At 40.8% G+C, this 17,918-nt stretch overlaps 2 protein-coding genes across 3 annotated transcripts; one reads left to right on the top strand and one right to left on the bottom strand.

Annotated features, from left to right (window-relative positions):
- The first annotated feature begins 3,797 nt into the window (after nucleotides 1–3,797).
- On the top strand, nucleotides 3,798–11,370 carry bcl6aa (BCL6A transcription repressor a). 2 transcript variants are annotated; one of them, XM_080769387.1, is made up of 9 exons: nucleotides 3,798–3,850; nucleotides 6,012–6,183; nucleotides 6,298–6,519; nucleotides 6,645–7,616; nucleotides 8,282–8,457; nucleotides 8,601–8,768; nucleotides 8,906–9,036; nucleotides 9,835–9,972; nucleotides 10,070–11,370. In XM_080769387.1, the coding sequence occupies exons 1-9, from the start codon at nucleotides 3,820–3,822 to the stop codon at nucleotides 10,211–10,213; spliced, it is 2,154 nt and encodes a 717-aa protein (XP_080625513.1). In that variant the 5' UTR covers nucleotides 3,798–3,819; the 3' UTR covers nucleotides 10,214–11,370. The 2 variants fall into 2 exon arrangements, with proteins under 2 accessions (XP_080625513.1, XP_080625514.1); XM_080769388.1 differs by lacking the exon at nucleotides 3,798–3,850 and adding an exon at nucleotides 4,191–4,233.
- A 1,558-nt stretch (nucleotides 11,371–12,928) lies between these two features.
- Nucleotides 12,929–17,387, bottom strand: smx5. Its single transcript, XM_080769986.1, has 5 exons — nucleotides 17,347–17,387; nucleotides 17,009–17,076; nucleotides 16,608–16,638; nucleotides 16,449–16,508; nucleotides 12,929–13,731 (listed from the first exon to the last, which is right to left on the bottom strand). Exons 1-5 carry the CDS (start codon nucleotides 17,347–17,349, stop codon nucleotides 13,606–13,608), a joined length of 288 nt encoding a protein of 95 aa, XP_080626112.1. The 5' UTR covers nucleotides 17,350–17,387; the 3' UTR covers nucleotides 12,929–13,605.
- Nucleotides 17,388–17,918: the final 531 nt, after the last annotated feature.

Here is a 17,918-nt window from a genome sequence, read left to right as displayed (position 1 = left end):
CAGTTCAATAGTACTAATATGTAGTTCAATCAGTGGAAAGTAGAGTTATGGTCAGTCGGATTGTTTTCAAACACGCACACAAGCAGGTACAGTCCATATGCAAACATGTTGTGCACCCAAACAAGTACACACAGACCAATAGACGATGACTATATAATCCTGTATCATGGGAATTTCCAGTATTTAACCATGAGAAAGTGTAAATGAACAGCATGGTCATGAGAAAACCTTTGTTGTGATTTGGCAAATAAAATTGACTTGACTTGCAGTCAATAAATATAATATACATACAGTACACACACACACACACACACACACACACACACACACACACAGAAGGCTGAGCAGGACACATACAAGCTATATGTTTATAACGTCTCTTCCTGTTTTCACTTGTTACCTTTCAGAGATAAAAGGAAGTCTCCTTTCTCGAGTATAAAATATTTATCTTAAATGAGTAGTTTGTATATTGTGTGGTTTGAACCAATCCCAATACAAAATGTGAACTTTCACAATGTCATTTTAAGACATCTAAAGTGCAATAGCTGTAGTATAGTATATGATATTCTTTATGCGCTGACAAACATTTATTTCAGTATTAAATCTATTTTGAGCTTCAATCCATTTAAAGTACATTCTCACTGCATGGTCTGCATGTACATATTGTTTCCATGTTCATTCTACTTTGTTTGCAGATTAAATTGTTTCTGTATTTTATTTGAACAAAAGTAGAATATAGCCTACCCGTATTCTCCCGGATATAAGACGACTGATTATAAGACGACCCCCATTTTTCAAGACTCATTTGTGAAAAAATAACATTGAATGTCAAATAGTCTAGTCCCAGATTTAGCCGATTATAATATGATCCTTTTTTTTTAAGGATATTTCTATCCCCAGGGGTCTATATTTCACTCTTCTGTTTAGGGCTACACCAAATCTCATCATCAAAATATGTTGTGAGCTTGTAGAACTGTTATTTTCGTTGTTTTTCACTGAATGTTCACCTATTATGACATGGCCAGGAATGGGATGCTAGGGTTAATTGCATTTTTGTGCTCTCTTCTCAGCTCAGCAAATGTTCCTTCTGAGTCAAGGAGTCAACAGGATAAGAGAGGAGGGCCAATCAGTGGCATGGAACCACCACAAAACCAGTTTCCAAGGTGAGAAAACAAATCTACTACTGAAACTTTAATTATGCAAATGTTATGAGGTGTTCCAGCTATCAATTTAATCAATCCAGTTAGTTTGTCTTGTAAAATATGTACCCAAACTATGTAATTTCACTTAAGTCCTCAATTCCACAACAAGATGTTTTATACCCTTATTTAACTTTAGAATGAAGAGAGAGAGAGAGAGAGAGAGAGAGAGAGAGAGAGAGAGAGAGAGAGAGAGAGAAAAACACTATTAAGAAGTAGACTGGGAAATAAATACCCGCTTTTATTCATGTCCAGCTCTGACAGTTGAAGCAGCATAAGGACACATTCTGCAGCAATGCATGCAATTCATTTTCCAGGACTTTTTCCACTTTAACTATAAATGAATCATATGCGTGTCACACTCACACATTGTTATAACCCTGGCCTGAGGTCATATGCCTGTAGTAGACTATGTGTGCATGGGAAAAGTACTAAACCAGTACTTGAGTCAAATTATGGCTAGATTCACCTGGTCAAATATTACTACGAAAGTTACGCAGTCAAATTTGTACTTGACTCAAAGTAGGCCTACTGGATTTTCAGAAAATACTTTTTTTGCTGTATACAATCTTAACAGAAAAAGAAGCAAAACTTCTACAGAGATTTTCCAATAAATTAGTGATAGTGAAATATCAGAGCTACGACCATCGACTACAAGTTAATAATGACTCACACTGTGATGCGTTGTAAGCTTGTAGAATGTAATGGAGTTAAAGTCAAGTATCCAAATATACTTTTAAATAAAAACTCAAGTACATTTTTTTAGGTAGACTGTCCTACAGTATAGGCCAGGGCCCAGGGGTGCCCAAAAGGTAGATCGTGATCTACAGTAGATCACAAAGGATATGCAGGAATAACACTATATATATATATTATATATATATATATATAATTTGTACCTGCCACTTGAATAAAGGTGACTTACTTGATTGACATTAAAAAAGGCCTGTCAGCTCAAACCCAATAAACAATAATGCAATACTTTGTTTTCAAGAGTGTTGCACAAACATCAGTATAGCATTACAAAGAAAAACTCTACCCCCCCCCCCCCCCCCTTTCTATTTCCCATTCCAAGTGTGTTTGTCTTATAATATTTTCAGCAATCAATATTCTTTTGGGTGGGTAGATCTTGTTGATATGGTCATTTTGAAAGTAACTCTCAAGTCAAAATAATGTGGGCACCCCTGGTATAGGCTATAGTCTTACAATAGTCATAATAGTCTTATACTGTCATATAACATACACATACAATTTGGGCAGGTGATAGGTGTGTAGTGTACACTTGCCTACTTGGCCAAAGTGGTGTAGCTCTGTTGAGCTTTTAGTAGTTGAGTTGTATTTGTTAATAGAAGCCTACACACCTTAACTTGTTGAATAATAATACCACAGGTGTTGTTGGAGTAAACATACTGTATGTGGTACGTTTTTTCCTACTTTCCCACACCCGTTTGACCTTGACATAATGACCCGTTGAACAAGTTCAAATGCATACAATATCATATCATTGAAAAGGAGCATATTTTAAATGCTACGGGCCTAACATAATTCATATAGCTTCAGTTCATACGTGTCTTTGACGTTGCTATCGATTAGCTTCTCTTGAAAATAAATACATTTTAAAAAAGGAAGAAAAATAACCAAATTTATTATCGTCCGAGCCGAGGAGGACATCAGCCACTTTCTCGCCAAGAATCTGACAGATCGGCTACTCCAAAACTCGCCAAATATCCTCTTCTAGTATCAGTATCAGTATGGATCATAGTAGGTATGGATGCAGCGCACCCTTTAAACGTGTAAAACACGCACATACAGTAGGCTACATACATCGACAGCCGCAGCAGTTATGGGCTACATTTCATGATCCTTATTCCGTATCCCATTCCCTTCTACGACAAACCCTCAGTGATGATACGCAGCAGTCCGGAGCTTTGTTTGAAGACAGGAGACTGGAAATAGATTAAAAATGAAAAGGAGAGGGAAAAAAACGTCCACATGAGGTTGAGAAATACATCAGATATCCAGCGTACAGTGTAGCATGATACATGGCATCCAATGTGCTTCAATCGGGGCAAAAGCGGCGCAGGGACATGTGCTTATGTCATGGAATATGAATTAAGACAGGTTACACTTCGTCGCACGACGGTGTCGCGCGCCGAATATGGCCGATCTACAAGCCCACGACGCGTTGCGCGGCTCGCGCGTCGTGGGCTTGTAGCTCGACTATTTTCGCCGCGCGACGAAACACAAATCCAGGCTTTGGTTCTTCTGAGAACCTAGGAGGCGGGGCTTAAGGAACCGTCTACGTCGTCAGCTTGTCGTCCTATGTCTGGACGCAACCAATTGAAAAGGGGGGGACACAGAACATACAAAGACAATTTATCCTAAAATGCAGAAAAAACTAATAATTTTCTATCCGTAATTGAATAATTATAATTTATTATAACCGTTACAAAAGTCCCTGCGCACAAGATGCGCCTATTTGTCCACTTTCGAGAGTTCACGTGTTGACCCCGTGAGAAAAAGGACTCTCCCCTGCCTTGTCAAAGTGGTACGACCGCAGACTCAAATTCCGAGAATTGAGCACGGATGATTCTTAGAACTGGGGTTCTTAGAAGTGGTGATGCAAGAAGTTTCTAGGAAAGCACTACCAGGTGATTTTTTAAATTCCCTTTTTCCTCTAATTTGGCGCGAAGTAGTTGACTTTAACTGTCACCTCAATGCTGATGTTTTTTCGTTTTGCTATGTTTAAATTGCATTTCATGTGTCCGATAATTTTTTATTTTTGTGTAAAATGTTTCTTATCCTAAGAGCCCGGTGCGGCTGCGTGTGATCTTGGGTTTTGTGTTTGGAGGTTCAGTTTTTGCACGTTAGGAGACAGGAGCTGCGCTGAATGAGGATCCAGACTGTTGAATGGCTCCTTCTCTAGTGACAGTGACAGTGGCGTTGACAGATCAGATCGCGTTGCACTAGTCCTTCTCTGGTGGGCTGGAAATTGGAATGGAAGTGAACCCGTCTCTCCATCGGGCATGACGCCGTAATAATAAAAAAAAAAGCCAAAATCTTAATCGAGAGCAATCACTTGGATAGATTTAACAAAAAGCCGTAGATGCGTTTTGGAGTTAGTGGCTTTTACAGAATGTTAACTTGTAACAGTACATATGTGATGGTGCATGGTGTTGTTGTTGTGTCTGGAGCTTTTTAGCTGCGCTCTGATTTGCTTTGACAGCGCTGTGTTTTTTAACGCATCTGACGGCATCTTCGCCGGTCGCCCGCCGTCCATGTCAAAGCTGAACTTTCCTGGCAACATGTCTATTATATTTAACTCAGAGAGTGTACAAATAGAACCAAATGCACCCGGAGAACATCCTTTAGATGGTGTTTTTAGTTTTGTTTGCATGAAACAAGCCCCGTGGCTGACGTTAGGCTACATTGTAGCGGAAACACTGGAGCTCACATCTGCTACAATGTTTCCTCCGCTCAAGAAGAAACATTGTCGCACTTAACTTTAGTCACACCGCTGTGCACAGCCTGGCTGGCACGCTGCGACCCACTCCAATTAAACAGCGCTTAATTGAAATGTGACCGTTAATGTAGCTGGTAGTGAAGTGGATTGGATTTAAACCTGTCAAAAACGGCCAATGATAATGAGGGATAACGTTAATTTGTGAGAATAAAATTGCTATGAGATCGCTTAAAATAGCTGTTGTATCAAGATATTGGATCAATCAATATCGGTTTAGACTACATGTCTGCATTATATGGTTTAACTGTAAATTACACTGTATTCGATTATTTAACTTAAGGTTGCATTATATTATTTAAATGTATGCTCTTCAACTCTTTAACTTTATTTTCGTAGTGCTTCCAGTTGCAGGCTAGATTCCTGGCAATGAACAGAGCAGATCCCCTCGTAAATCTGTCTGTTATGGAATCTACTCCTATTTTGAGTTTGTAAAACGACGCCTCTCAATAGTATACAGTTAATCGTTTTAAGAAATAGGCCTGTCTACAACTTTGTGTTGATAAACAGTCGCCTAGTGTCTATATCGGTCGTAGTCAGTAGGCTACGCATGAACGCGGGCTATGTTGCCCAATTGTGCCTATTTCACTTAATCTTAAATCTTGTGCCATTTTTAGATGTTATAAAACAATGTGATGGTAATTTTGGTCAGGTCAGACATAACATTGTCATTTATTATGTCTGCCTCATCCTAAATTGTGTCAAATCGTCGCCTCATCCACCGAATGGAAACTCCAGAAAAAGTCAAAATTGCTAAACACCCTTTTTGTTGTAGCTTAATCTATCCAGTGAGAAATGGAACATATATTGTTGGCTCTCTAAACGACACTGTTCTCAAAATTATATTTTCATATAAATTTAGAAAATTACATAGGAGATGCACCCACTTAAAACCATCAGCTGTCATGTCCAATGCATTCCTTTATATTTGTCATTGATAAGACTGGCAGGTTTATGTTCGTTATCACGCACTGTATGTATATCAAATACGTAACTTTCCATGCGTGTAAAATATGAGAAACATTTACAGCAGCTACTAACTGTCAACCGGTGGTTGATTCTGTAAATGTTATTGGCAGTAGAATGGCGCCGCCTTCTGGCAAACGTTTCGCACAGTCTGACAGTTCAAGAGTGGTTATACAGTAAATAGGCTAATTGGTGAATATTACTTTATAAAAACGTTGGGTCTTCACATGGTTTGGGTACCTATAACTCCTTCTCACCCCACTTTCCACCACCAACACATAAACTTGGAACAGTGGATTAATAAGTATATCATGTTTTCTTTCCAGATCTTGACAAAATGGCTTGCGCAGCCGATAGCTGCATACAATTCACACGCCATGCAAGTGATGTATTGCTCAACTTGAACCGTCTGCGTAGCAGGGATATTCTTACAGATGTCACCATCTTGGTTAACAGACAGCAGTTCCGTGCACACAAGACTGTTCTCATGGCTTGCAGGTGTGTATAATTTGTCACGCATGTGTGTAAAGTCTGATGAGAGCAGTGTTTTCAGAAACTGCTTTGAGAGCTAATTGACTGACCATTATCTCTCCTTTTGTTTGATGATTACAGTGGGCTCTTTTACACAATCTTTACCGACTCCCACAAGTGCAACCTTAACGCCATCAGTCTGGACCCAAAAGTGGACCCGGAGGGTTTTGCCATTCTCCTAGAGTTCATGTACACATCCCGTCTGACGCTGAAAGAGAGCCTGATCATGGCTATCATGAACACAGCCATATACCTGCAGATGGACCATGTTGTGGACACCTGCCACAGATTCATCAAATCCAGGTTGGTGAACAAAGTGGTTGTAGTGCCTGTTCTCTGATTGACATGGAGCCCGATGGTAAAATGAGTCTGACACCTGTTGCACGCTCCTCTGCGTTGTTTCGTTCACTCTGCATTTTTCTCCACAGTGATCCGTCCGTCAAGCTGGCCAGAGATGAGTTTTTGGTTAGCCCCTTGGTGTTACCTCAGGATGTCCACGCTTACCGACCCCATGACGTAGTTGACAGTTTGCACGGCCGCGTAGCCCAGTTCAGGGACGGGAGGCCCTATGGTTCGAACATGTTCAGTGGGGTCGGCACGCCCAGCAACTATCATCTCTATGGTCAGTTTCCTATGCCGGGATTCCCTTTCCCTCTCTGCAAGCTGACAGACGCCAAAAACACTTTTACAGACCTGGCGAAGGGTGGCATTCACAAGCACTGCTCTCCGCACGACAGTGCCGTTAGGGCCGATTACACCAGAGCAGTCAGCAACAGCTCTTCCAGCATCATCCATTCCACCTACGCCTCTAGGGAGGTAGGGAGAGACGACGAGATGAGGAAGGAGATTCACGAGGGATTCGGCCAGTCTGTTGGTCTCGGCCCCAGGAAGCGCTCGTTTCCTGGCTTGTCCCTGGAGCAGCATCAGCAGCAGAAGGACATGGGCAAAGAGCTGCCTCCTCCCACGGAGGAGGACATGCTTCATCAGCATTACCCCCTGGGGATTGCCTCATCCTCTGCTGGCCGCAAGAGCCTGATGAACAGCCCGCAGAGCCCGCTCAAATCGGACTGCCAGCCCAACTCCCCCACAGAGTCGAGCAGCAGCAAGAACGCCGGCCTCTCCCAGGCTGCCCGCACCCAAGCCCCGCAAGGGACGCAGGACCCCAAGGCCCGCAACTGGAAGAAGTACAAGTTCATTGTGCTCAACCAGACGTCCAAGGAGGACGAGGCCGATGGACTGCGGGATCCTGGGATGCGCTCGCCCCCGCGCCTCGGTCTGACATCCTACCTCCACCCCAATGACCAAGAGCACCTTGACCCGCAAACGACAACCAAGAGTAGCGAGCACGGCGAAGATCTACCGGCCCCCCAGGCCAGTCGCCTCAACAGCCTCATTAACAGGTGAGCTCTAATCTTACAGACGCAGAACTGCACTTTCATCAAAGTTGAAAAGCTGACAAGCGAAGATTGATTATTAGTCACTGGCGCAATATGCACAGCCTCTGTGAAATGACATGATTTTGTGTCTTTCATTTTGAATGTTACTTTGAAATACAAAGCAAGATCCCCTGTCAATTTAACTTTATTACACTCTTGAGTAAATTAACACTGCGAACAGGATGATTACTTGCATCAGTTTACATTTACCCAATGTGTATAATGTTAAACACATGAACTTTTCACTAATCTCCTTTCCAGCTAAAGGTGGTGCTGTACCTTAGACCAGGGGTTCTCAACCTGGGGATCGTGACCCCTCAGGGGTCACGAGACAACATTTAAACCCTATGTACTTAGTTGACTAAGTACATATAGGGTAGGGTCTCTTCAACAAAAAATAGCATATCTACAAGCTCTGCCACGTTGTGAGCTTGTAGATAGGCTATTTTCACTGGATGTTCACCCCAGAAAAGGGGCGCTAGAGTTCAAGTGATCAAAAAACAAATATGCTTTTGAAATGTAGGCTACTGCCCTTTTAGAGTTCCAGTGGTCTGTGGTCAGTACGGGTGCCATTTATTTGTAAGACAGTTCTATCACATGTGTACTATTTGTTTTTCTATGTTCCCCAGAGCACTGGAAGGATCACAGAGGAATGGTGACAGCCATCCTTCTCACTACAAGAGGAACTGCTCTTCCTGTGGCTCTCAGTCTCCCCAGCACTCTGAAATTTGCCCCAACACATCAGGGTCTCGTTTGACAGAGGAGATGGGAGAACTGCACTCAGAATACTCTGACTCCAGCTGTGGTGAGAATATTTTACTGATTTATAGAGCAAAATTCCAAGATACAAATTTCCATCTTTGGCTAATATAAATCGACAAACTATTATTAATTTACTCCTAAACGTTTAAATCAATTCAATGGTGTTTTTTCCCCCACCCTCAACAGAAAACGGTACATTCTTTTGTAACGAATGTGACTCAAAGTTTGCCGACGATGAAGCCCTTAAACAACACATGCTTCAGATGCACAGCGACAAGCCATACAAGTGTGACCGTTGTCAGGCAGCTTTCCGCTACAAGGGAAACCTTGCCAGCCACAAGACGGTTCACACAGGTAACATGAACAACAACAAACTTAAGTTTGGATTTACGGTATTTTATTTTGTATCTATTGGTGGTAATGGTGGCACATTCTTCTGAAGGCATGTGCTCTTGCTAGGCCTATTACTGAAAATGTTGCTATGTTTTCAGGAGAAAAGCCGTATCGTTGTAATATCTGTGGTGCTCAGTTCAACCGACCAGCTAACCTCAAGACCCACACTCGAATCCACTCAGGAGAAAAGCCATACAAATGTGAGACATGCGGAGCTCGTTTTGTACAGGTGAGCCCCTCTTGAGGTAGCTCAATGTTAATACTATACTTAAGGTTTTCGATTTCTTTCTTTTTTTCCCCCTGTAAAAGGTAGAGACTAATGGCTTTTAACAAAACAAAACAGAATGCTAACGCACGTCGCATCTTCAATGTATTGAAGGCAAAATGTAAGAAGTGTTCGGTTTTTGCCCTCAATAGAGGGTATGCGCGTGACATCATCGTACCTGGAAGTTATGCGGGAATGCCCACTGAGTGGCAAAAAACTACTTTCTGGCCTTGACAGCCCATTCATCCAAACAGAAAAGTCCTGTCTGATTGCATTAAACAATGTTAAACTCACCAACATTGCAGCTGTACGAAAAGCTTGAATTATCCTCTTTCTATCTGCAAAGTTTGTTTCATAAACATCTACCATAGAAACTATGAGCTACTTTCTGTCAAGAAATGCCCTGCATTTGATTAGTGTCAGAGTTTGGAAGTACTTGTTTTCAATCACACAACATTTTGCTGCCTCCTGCATTATGTGACATTTAGAAACAGGTGGTACGCAGGCGGGTTGAGTGATTTCCAACGAGCGCTTCCAAACTCCAACACTCCATGCTACTCAATGTTTTGCCACTCAGTGTAGATGAGGGGGGCGTGTCCTGATGGGAAAATCATGCATTTGCATACTCTCAATACATTGAAGATGATGGATCCATGAGTGTGCTGACCCGTTTGTTTTGTTGTCACAGTTGTGCACCTGGCATAGTTTAAAAGATCAGGAGCTTCTTCTCTTTGATTAATGGCTTTTCACATGTGGTTTTAGGTTGCTCATCTCCGTGCCCATGTGTTGATTCACACTGGTGAGAAGCCATATCCATGTGAGATCTGTGGAACACGCTTCCGTCACCTGCAGACACTTAAGAGTCACCTGCGTATACACACAGGAGAAAAGCCCTATCATGTAAGTAGAGTAGTCAAACAAGTAGTAGTCAAACAAAACAGTTATTCAGTGGCCGATACAGTATGATTTTTTATGATTTTTTTCTTTCCCCCACCAGTGTGAGAAATGCAACTTGCACTTCCGCCACAAAAGTCAGCTACGACTACATCTTCGACAGAAGCACGGAGCCATTACAAACACAAAGATCCAATACCGTCTGTCTAACACGGACATGCCAACAGACTTGACAAAGACATGCTGAACAATGGGATGGATGCAATCGTGACCATGGCATTTGAAGTTCTCCAACTTGTACAATCATCCAAACTTGTAGTGCCACACTGTGTTGATTTAGATTTAAAAAAGAGGAATTAACTGGCAATGAATGCCATCTAAACGGGTTTCCACTACATGTGAACATAGAGCCATTTATGGCATCTTAGTCACTTTATTGTTTCTATATAAATATGAATATATAGCTATGGGAGTGTTTCTAAGCTTTGAAGGTACGTATATGAAGCTTTATTTTGTTGAAGGATGGAATGTAAACAATCCATTTTTTTGAGGATACAGTATTTTATATCAAAGAACTTACTTTTCTGAAAGTATTGAAATTTTGATTGACGGGTGGTACATATATTTTAAGATAATGGAATTTCTGGCAGTATAAAATAGTTGTCTATACATTTCTATCCATGTACATGTAGAACATGTCAAGTTGCCATACTCGTGTGAAAGAGACTGGGACAAAAGTATCATTTCAATTGATATTACAATGGGTTTTATTCTAAATCGTATCAGACTGCTGCTCTTCAAACAAAAAAAAGGATTTGCATGAGGCATTACTGCTGTTGCCAACTGTCAACATACATTAAGTGGGCAACTGCATAACTATTGTCACATAATGTGTAATTATATCTATGTGATTGCTCTCTGCTGGCAGAGCCAATCTGCAACTTAAGTGTTGAAATATGCATTTCAAGGTACTGCTTTGTTATGACCAAGAAAATATTTTGCTTCAATTGTATTTGTATTGATGTGATTTCTTTTTTTCTTAAGTGAAGGTTTACAGTTTTGGTCATTGTTCTAGAACCTACAGTAAAGTTGTGTAAGTGTCAATCTGTTTGTACTGTACATACACTGTGTATTCAATGTGCCTTTATCTATGGTGACTGAATACATTTCCATTCAGCCCAATTCTATTAAGGTACAACTCAAGGACACCACTTGTCCTAAATTCCTGCGTGTGTGGGAGTGCGTGCGCATTTGTATATAGTTTTTATGCTCCGTCTCTAAACATGCAAATTCATCATTGCTTGAGCTGTAAATTTATCTTCAGGATTTTCTTTTTGATTGAGCTTTTCTTTTTTAAACTACATTAAACTTATTGTACAACGTTATTGATGTATGAATGTAAAATAAAGGTATTGAATTTCTATGTATTAACCTCTGAGTGAAGCGTTGACCTTTGAAGAACAATTGAACCAGGTGTAATCAGGACAGTATAAAAATCTTCATAAATTTGAGTACACAGCTGCTAGCGATTTTCTGACCCAATCACACAAATTATTTGAAAAGATCTCTGAGCCATGGCATCTTTGAAGGCCTCTGCCAGTCCACACCCCAGAGCGTGTGTGCACAATTGACAAAATACTGATATAGTAAAAAAAAAAAAAAGAATAGTAGTTACAATGTGTGCCTGTCACAAAATCCCAAGGCACACCAGATTGCCTCGGCACACTGTTAGTGGTATTTGACTATGTCAAAAGGAGAGGTTGAAAGAGAGTTCTGTTTCTATGTCACTCCTCAGTGGTTTCTGAGCATGCATGAAGATTATTCAGATCATACAATTGCATAGAGAATATTTAACTTTATAGCATACTGCACAGAATAAACTATCATACTGATATAACGGTATGTCTAAATAGACAAAGTAAACATGTCACTCATGTTGGTGATGATTGATTTAAGTATTTGTACGGTTTGCAGAATTACAGTACATTTCAAGTACATCTCAATACAAAAAACTGTTAACTGTGGACGACACCATAAAGCATTACACTTGTTTACAATAGGGTCCACCATTTTCAATTCATCAGAACATTTAGAGACGTACAAATATACACTTCTATATAATCAAAAAGGAGGTACAATGGAGAAAAAACATGTTATATCAGTAAGTGGATACAATGCGAGATGACGTTTCAGAATCCCTCCTTTTCTTCACACTCCTCACATCTTTTTTCCTGGAGGAAAAGTGCGTAGTGTTTAGTTTTCCTGTGTAAGGTAATTTGTAACATTCAACTATGACTTTAGCCCTAGTATTACTATATGAATGGCATTTAGAATTATGTTCTTAATGTCAGGGTAACATCAGACTCTGCGAATATGAAATCCCCTGTCAAACTCTTTTTGTTTTATCCTTACGTGATACCTGCTAAATTAATCAATTTTCCGTATCTGTATCTCATTCTACATCTTCTCTGGTGTTGACATAAACAATCACTGGAAACATGTGGAAGACAATAGAATCCACATAGGCCTTTGGACATTTCTCATGGTTGCAATCATCAAAATGGTCTACTGTTTCACACGTTCACACAAGCACATGGGAACATTTTAAAAATGGTCTCAGTTCTACAATCAACTATCCGTTAGTTTTGACTAATTTATTCAACTTCATTCATGGAAGTGGCTCTAGTTGTCTGTGCAAATAAAGCTCATGCTTCATCAGCCCAGATGCACCGTTTAATCTTTAACCTTGTATACATAGATCAAGGCTCTATTATATATATGCTGAATATTTTCCTGCTTATTATTCATGGATGAACAGCATAATTTCACATATATTCACATGTTAAATAATCCTCTTAACTAATGGCCAAAACAGTAAGAAAAGATCATAATTCTAATTATATTCTATTATTTCAAATAAGTTATTTCCATGTGAATAGAAATACAGTCGAATAAACAAAGCCAATTTATACCAATAATTGTACTTTTATTTCAAACCGTGAAAAACCTATAAACCTAACTCTTAACAATTTATCCACAAAAACAAAATGTCTCAGGATGGGCACAAAAATGAAGGAACCCTTGTGCACCGCCATGCACTGATCTGCCAAACCACAATGTTGTTACAAAAACAAAACCAAACAAAAATGTCTACAAACCCACAAGTCATAATTGGATAAATCTTTACACTACAAGTAACACTGTGGTTTGCAAGAAATAGACATTAAAACAGATGTTAACTCAGGATACATGGATTTGCAGTCACATCTTGTTTGTGGCACAACAATTTACACAAAAACAAAAGTATCAAATATGCAGGGAACAAAATATAGCTGAAGCAGTAGTGGCCATTATCCTACACTAATTTGAAAGATGTGACACAACACGCAGGGGATGTGTGGGGATACCGACGGGCATAGATCCCATCCCCAACATATTGTATATAATTGGGTCATGTTAACACTAGGAATGCATAATTGGGTAATGGCCATTATTGCTTCACGACAACGCCGACATATTTGACACATATCTGGTTTGCATTAACGCAAAACATTAACTCAAACGTTGTACCCCTCGAGTCCCCAACCCCACCCTGCAGACGTTGTCACTTCCTGGCGCCAGCCCAACCCTGCAAGCATGTCACTGTTTTTGTTGCATTGCTTCTTTGCGAGCGGCATCTTGCAGAAGTTGTGTGTCTACTTCATCTGCAGGTAACTGGACGTATCGGACCACAGACCCACGGATGAAACAATTCTTCACAGACAACTGGGGAAAAGTAAAGAAAAGGTGAAAAAAAAACATGTGTTATCCAGTCAGTTTTACAATTTGGGCATTTAGCAGACAGTCTTAAATAATCAAGAGCGACTTACAGTAAGCAAGAACAAAAACATGGTAATTCATCAAATACATAAAAAGTCATCAAGACTCATACGCAAGCTAAGAACCTAACAGTGGAATATCTATATAATGAAACAATGCATAAATAATACACTATAGAGTGCTATGTCTACATAAAAAAGTTGAGCTTTTGCATACTGTATGGTTGTAAAGTCGTCAATGCTAGTGCTACGGCAATATCTACGGGCTAAGATGGAGTCTGTGGAGTTCTGAAGATCGAGTAAAGAAGGCGATTAACTACATTAACCCCGGCGTCCCTATTTGGGGCATACGATGCAATTATAGGCAAACATTATACAAAAATCACACCCGTGTGAAGTGAGGGGCGCTCTTATCATCTTACAACATCAATTACAACATAATGTTTGTTTAAGCAACGGATGCTAAAGCCATATATAGGAGCCCCTCAAAAACCTTCGAAAAAAGATCTATGAGCAGTATGGGTGGGAGGGACTGAGGGCTTTCTTTTTGTCTTTCCTTTCTTCTTTTCATAAAAAGGATTTTTTAAAAACTGTACCACTACCAATTATATAATAATGTATAACCTGTTCTTAAAGCAGATCTATTTTAATAGAGCACAGACATGATCACTGCCGCTAGAGGGTGCTATCCCTCTGGGTCGCAGCTTTTTAGTATTGGGAATTCCCATAGGGGAATCTGAGATTGCACCATACAGACAAACATTGACAGGTGCCAGTTTCATGTAATCAATTCACAACAGATCCCCAAACCTGTTGTTTTGGGGAGCGTTGGTTTCAGTTCATTCAACCTCTTGTTGGCTGGTGAGACGCTCCTAGCGAGAACAGCTGACATACAAGCTCACATTGCGTCGTGTCACGTGGATACGGCCGCTGTGAGCTTGGAGGACTGCTGTTCTCTGCACGCAACACCTCCGGCAAAGTATAAATTAGGTTTGAGGGGATACAGCTGCACAATCAAGGAGGTATGGTTTGGGAACCAAGGTATATATTTCAACAGGTAGAGATCACAGTAAACAGACATCCTAAAGCTATTTCTTCCACACTGGGAGGAAAAAAGCATCTGAAACTTACTACACAACCCTCAGTTACCTTTTCGGAAGTTTGGACTTCGGTACCCTAGGGTTCCTGATCGCGTATTCCACTTTCCATAGGACGCAGATTTACTCTCTCTCTGTTTACAGAGAGCCGCGCCGTGTTGGTGAGATGTTTCAAAGATAACACAGCTATAGGAGACAACGGAAACGAGTGTGAAGCGGCATTAACCGCCGATGCCTTTAAGTATTTTTAGAGGTTTTGGCTTCTCTGAAAATCTCACTTCCCATGTACCGCCTCCCACGACACAACAGAATTATAAACATTCTGTATGTACGCGGTCGGCCAATCAGAGTCAGCAACTAGGACGCGCAGCTAGCCAGTGGGTCTGAGCACACTTTAGATTCCATGCGCAGACAGAAGCTGTGTTTTGCGTCATTTCCGAGTTTTTAGACAGCTGGTGGATGGAAATGAAGCTCCACCCACAAATTCCCGGAAAAGCTTTCCCCAGCGGCATTCTGCCGCATGGGTGGAGCTTAATTTCCATCCACCAGCTGTCTAAAAACACAGAAATGACGCAAAAGACAGCTTCCTTTGGCCGCGCAAGTTCAAGTGTGCACAGGCTGAGTCTCGGTGCGGGAGGCGGTACAATGGGAAGTCAATAAGGAAGTCAAGGAAGCGAGAGGAGAGAAGTTCAGTGAAGCAAAAAAAAAAAAAAAGGGTTAGTAAATACGGTGGTTAATGCTGTTTCGCACACGTTTCCGTTGTCTTCTATAGCTGTGTTAAGCCCTGCACACACCGGGTGCGCAGAGACGCGGCAACGCCTGGAAAATAGAACAGTGGTGTATCGGCGCTTCAGGCGAGGCGTCAGCGCGGGTCGGACGCCGCCTGTGTGCAATAGGTTCATTGAAAATAACGGAGGCGGCTGTTTTGACGCGCAGCGTTCGCAGACGGTGTGTGCAGGGCTTTATAATGCATCTTTGAAACATCTCACCAACACTCAAGCAGCGTGAACGGAGAGTGGGTAAATCTGCGTCCTATGGAGAGTGGAATAAGCGATCAGGGACCCTAGGGTACAGACACCCAAACTTCAGAAAAGGTAACAGAGGGTCCCGAAAGGGGCTAATGAGTGCTGTGACCACATTTACATTGCATCTAATGAGCAGTCGGTCGTATTCTTTTGTGAATGAATATATCAATGGGTTTGTTACCGGCTGGCATTTCAATGCCCCAACCTCGGGACTGGCTGCATCAACACAAACCGTTTTGTTAAAAACAGAGATTACGGACTAGACTGCTTTAAATCGCCGCAACCATTGAGGAAACTGACTGATGTGACTGGCATTCATTAAAGCTCCTCTTTGTATCTGTTCAGTTTTAGTGAATTCTGTGCAAGTGATTAGTTTGCTGCCTCCTCATTATGCGCATATTCTACACGGGAGGTATGCGGGTCAAAGGTTGCTATTGCAATTTACTGTAGATACCAGATTATAGAATCTAAATTGTTTGCTGCAAACAATAAGCATTTGAAGAGTATTGTATAATGACGTGTGAATGTAGAGCTGAGCGTACCATGTGTGGATATTTCTCTGGATCTGTGACACTGATGTCTGTCAGCTTGATGTTCAGATACTGAAACACACAAGAGAAAAACAAACATTAGTAACAGATACAGATTTACAGAAAATAAAACGAAAGGAAATAAGCAAAGTGAGTGAATTGTATACAAACCTGGTCCACGGAGTGAAGTGTTCCACAGATGCTGGAATGAATAATAAATAACATGAATAGTATATCATAGGTTACATATTTTCAACAGGGAAGTTAATAGAGGCTTTATTTTCATGTGCTGTGTACAGGAGGTGATCTGTCACCAGATGGTCACTGAAACACACACACACACACACACACACACACACACACACACACACACACACACACACACACACACACACACACACACACACACACACACACACACACACACACACACACACACACACACACAATTTCAATTCAAAGGGCTTTATTGGCATGAGAAAACATACGTTTACATTGCCAAAGCAGAAAGAACACACACACACACACACACACACACACACACACACGGTGGTGGCGGCATGTGCACTGACCTCAGGTCGTTCTTGAGCTCCACGACCACATCTTTCCCCACCAGAGATTTGAAAAACGAGTAGAAAAGCTGAAAACAAAGTCTTCAATTAGACAGCACTGAGACGATAATAATTAATAAACAAATACAACCAAAGGTAGAACTACTAGGACAGAAGGAAGAGAGGATGGTAGTCTGTGTAAAGTAAACCAACCGACCAACGCATTTGCAATGATTTCGTGCATGTAATTACAGTGGGCTGAATGATATTGGAATTTATTAGGACTAAATATCTCGTAATATCTCATCTCATGTTTTGTAATAAAACATTAAAACGTTAAAACACGCTCAGTTTCTCACCATTGTGAACGAAGATCCGCCGTTCGTCTGTGGTTGATGACGTTGACGTATCTTGTTGCGTCACATTTCTGCGACGGGATCACGATCCCATTGCTTGTGAGTTAATCGTTAATAATAGTTTAACATTATAATGTGTCAAAGGCTATTTTGTGTAAACAAACACATTCCAATTGCTGCCAGTAAAAGTATTCAATCAAATTGTGTCAATCAATCATATGATGAATTCCTGTTCTGTTCTTTAGCTACATAGAAGTGTCTATTTGTATGTCTCTAAATGTTTGGATAAATTGAACAATGTGGACCCTGTTGTAAACAAGTGTAATGCTTAATTGGGTCGTCCACTCACAGTTAACAGTCTTTGTATTGAGTTTGTGCTTGAAATGTACTGTAATTCTGCAAACTGTTAATAAATATTTCAATCAATCAATCAATCAATCAATCACATAATTATGGCTTCCAATCCTTATCTTCCAATCACAGTGTGACCGTCCCTCTGGCTTATGGGATCATGGATCAGACGTCATACAAATATACAATATATATATATATATTTTTTTTACAGTCTATCAGTC

This window comes from Protomyctophum bolini, assembly GCF_963924005.1.
Source record: "Protomyctophum bolini genome assembly, chromosome: 8".
Taxonomy (NCBI): Eukaryota; Metazoa; Chordata; class Actinopteri; order Myctophiformes; family Myctophidae; genus Protomyctophum; species Protomyctophum bolini.
This window is presented reverse-complemented; position numbering and strand designations above follow the sequence as displayed.

Bases quoted from the DNA above. Each gene is read 5' to 3' on its own strand.
- bcl6aa (XM_080769387.1), top strand. From the start codon at position 3,820: ATGCAAGAAGTTTCTAGGAAAGCACTACCAG. The intron at 8,458-8,600 runs GTGAGAATATTT...CACCCTCAACAG, and splicing joins ATACTCTGACTCCAGCTGTG to AAAACGGTACATTCTTTTGT. The intron at 9,037-9,834 runs GTGAGCCCCTCT...ATGTGGTTTTAG, and splicing joins GCGGAGCTCGTTTTGTACAG to GTTGCTCATCTCCGTGCCCA.
- smx5 (XM_080769986.1), bottom strand. The intron at 16,639-17,008 runs GTCAGTGCACAT...TATTCATTCCAG, and splicing joins GAGCTCAAGAACGACCTGAG to CATCTGTGGAACACTTCACT. The intron at 13,732-16,448 runs GTACGCTCAGCT...ACTTTTCCCCAG, and splicing joins CAGAGAAATATCCACACATG to TTGTCTGTGAAGAATTGTTT.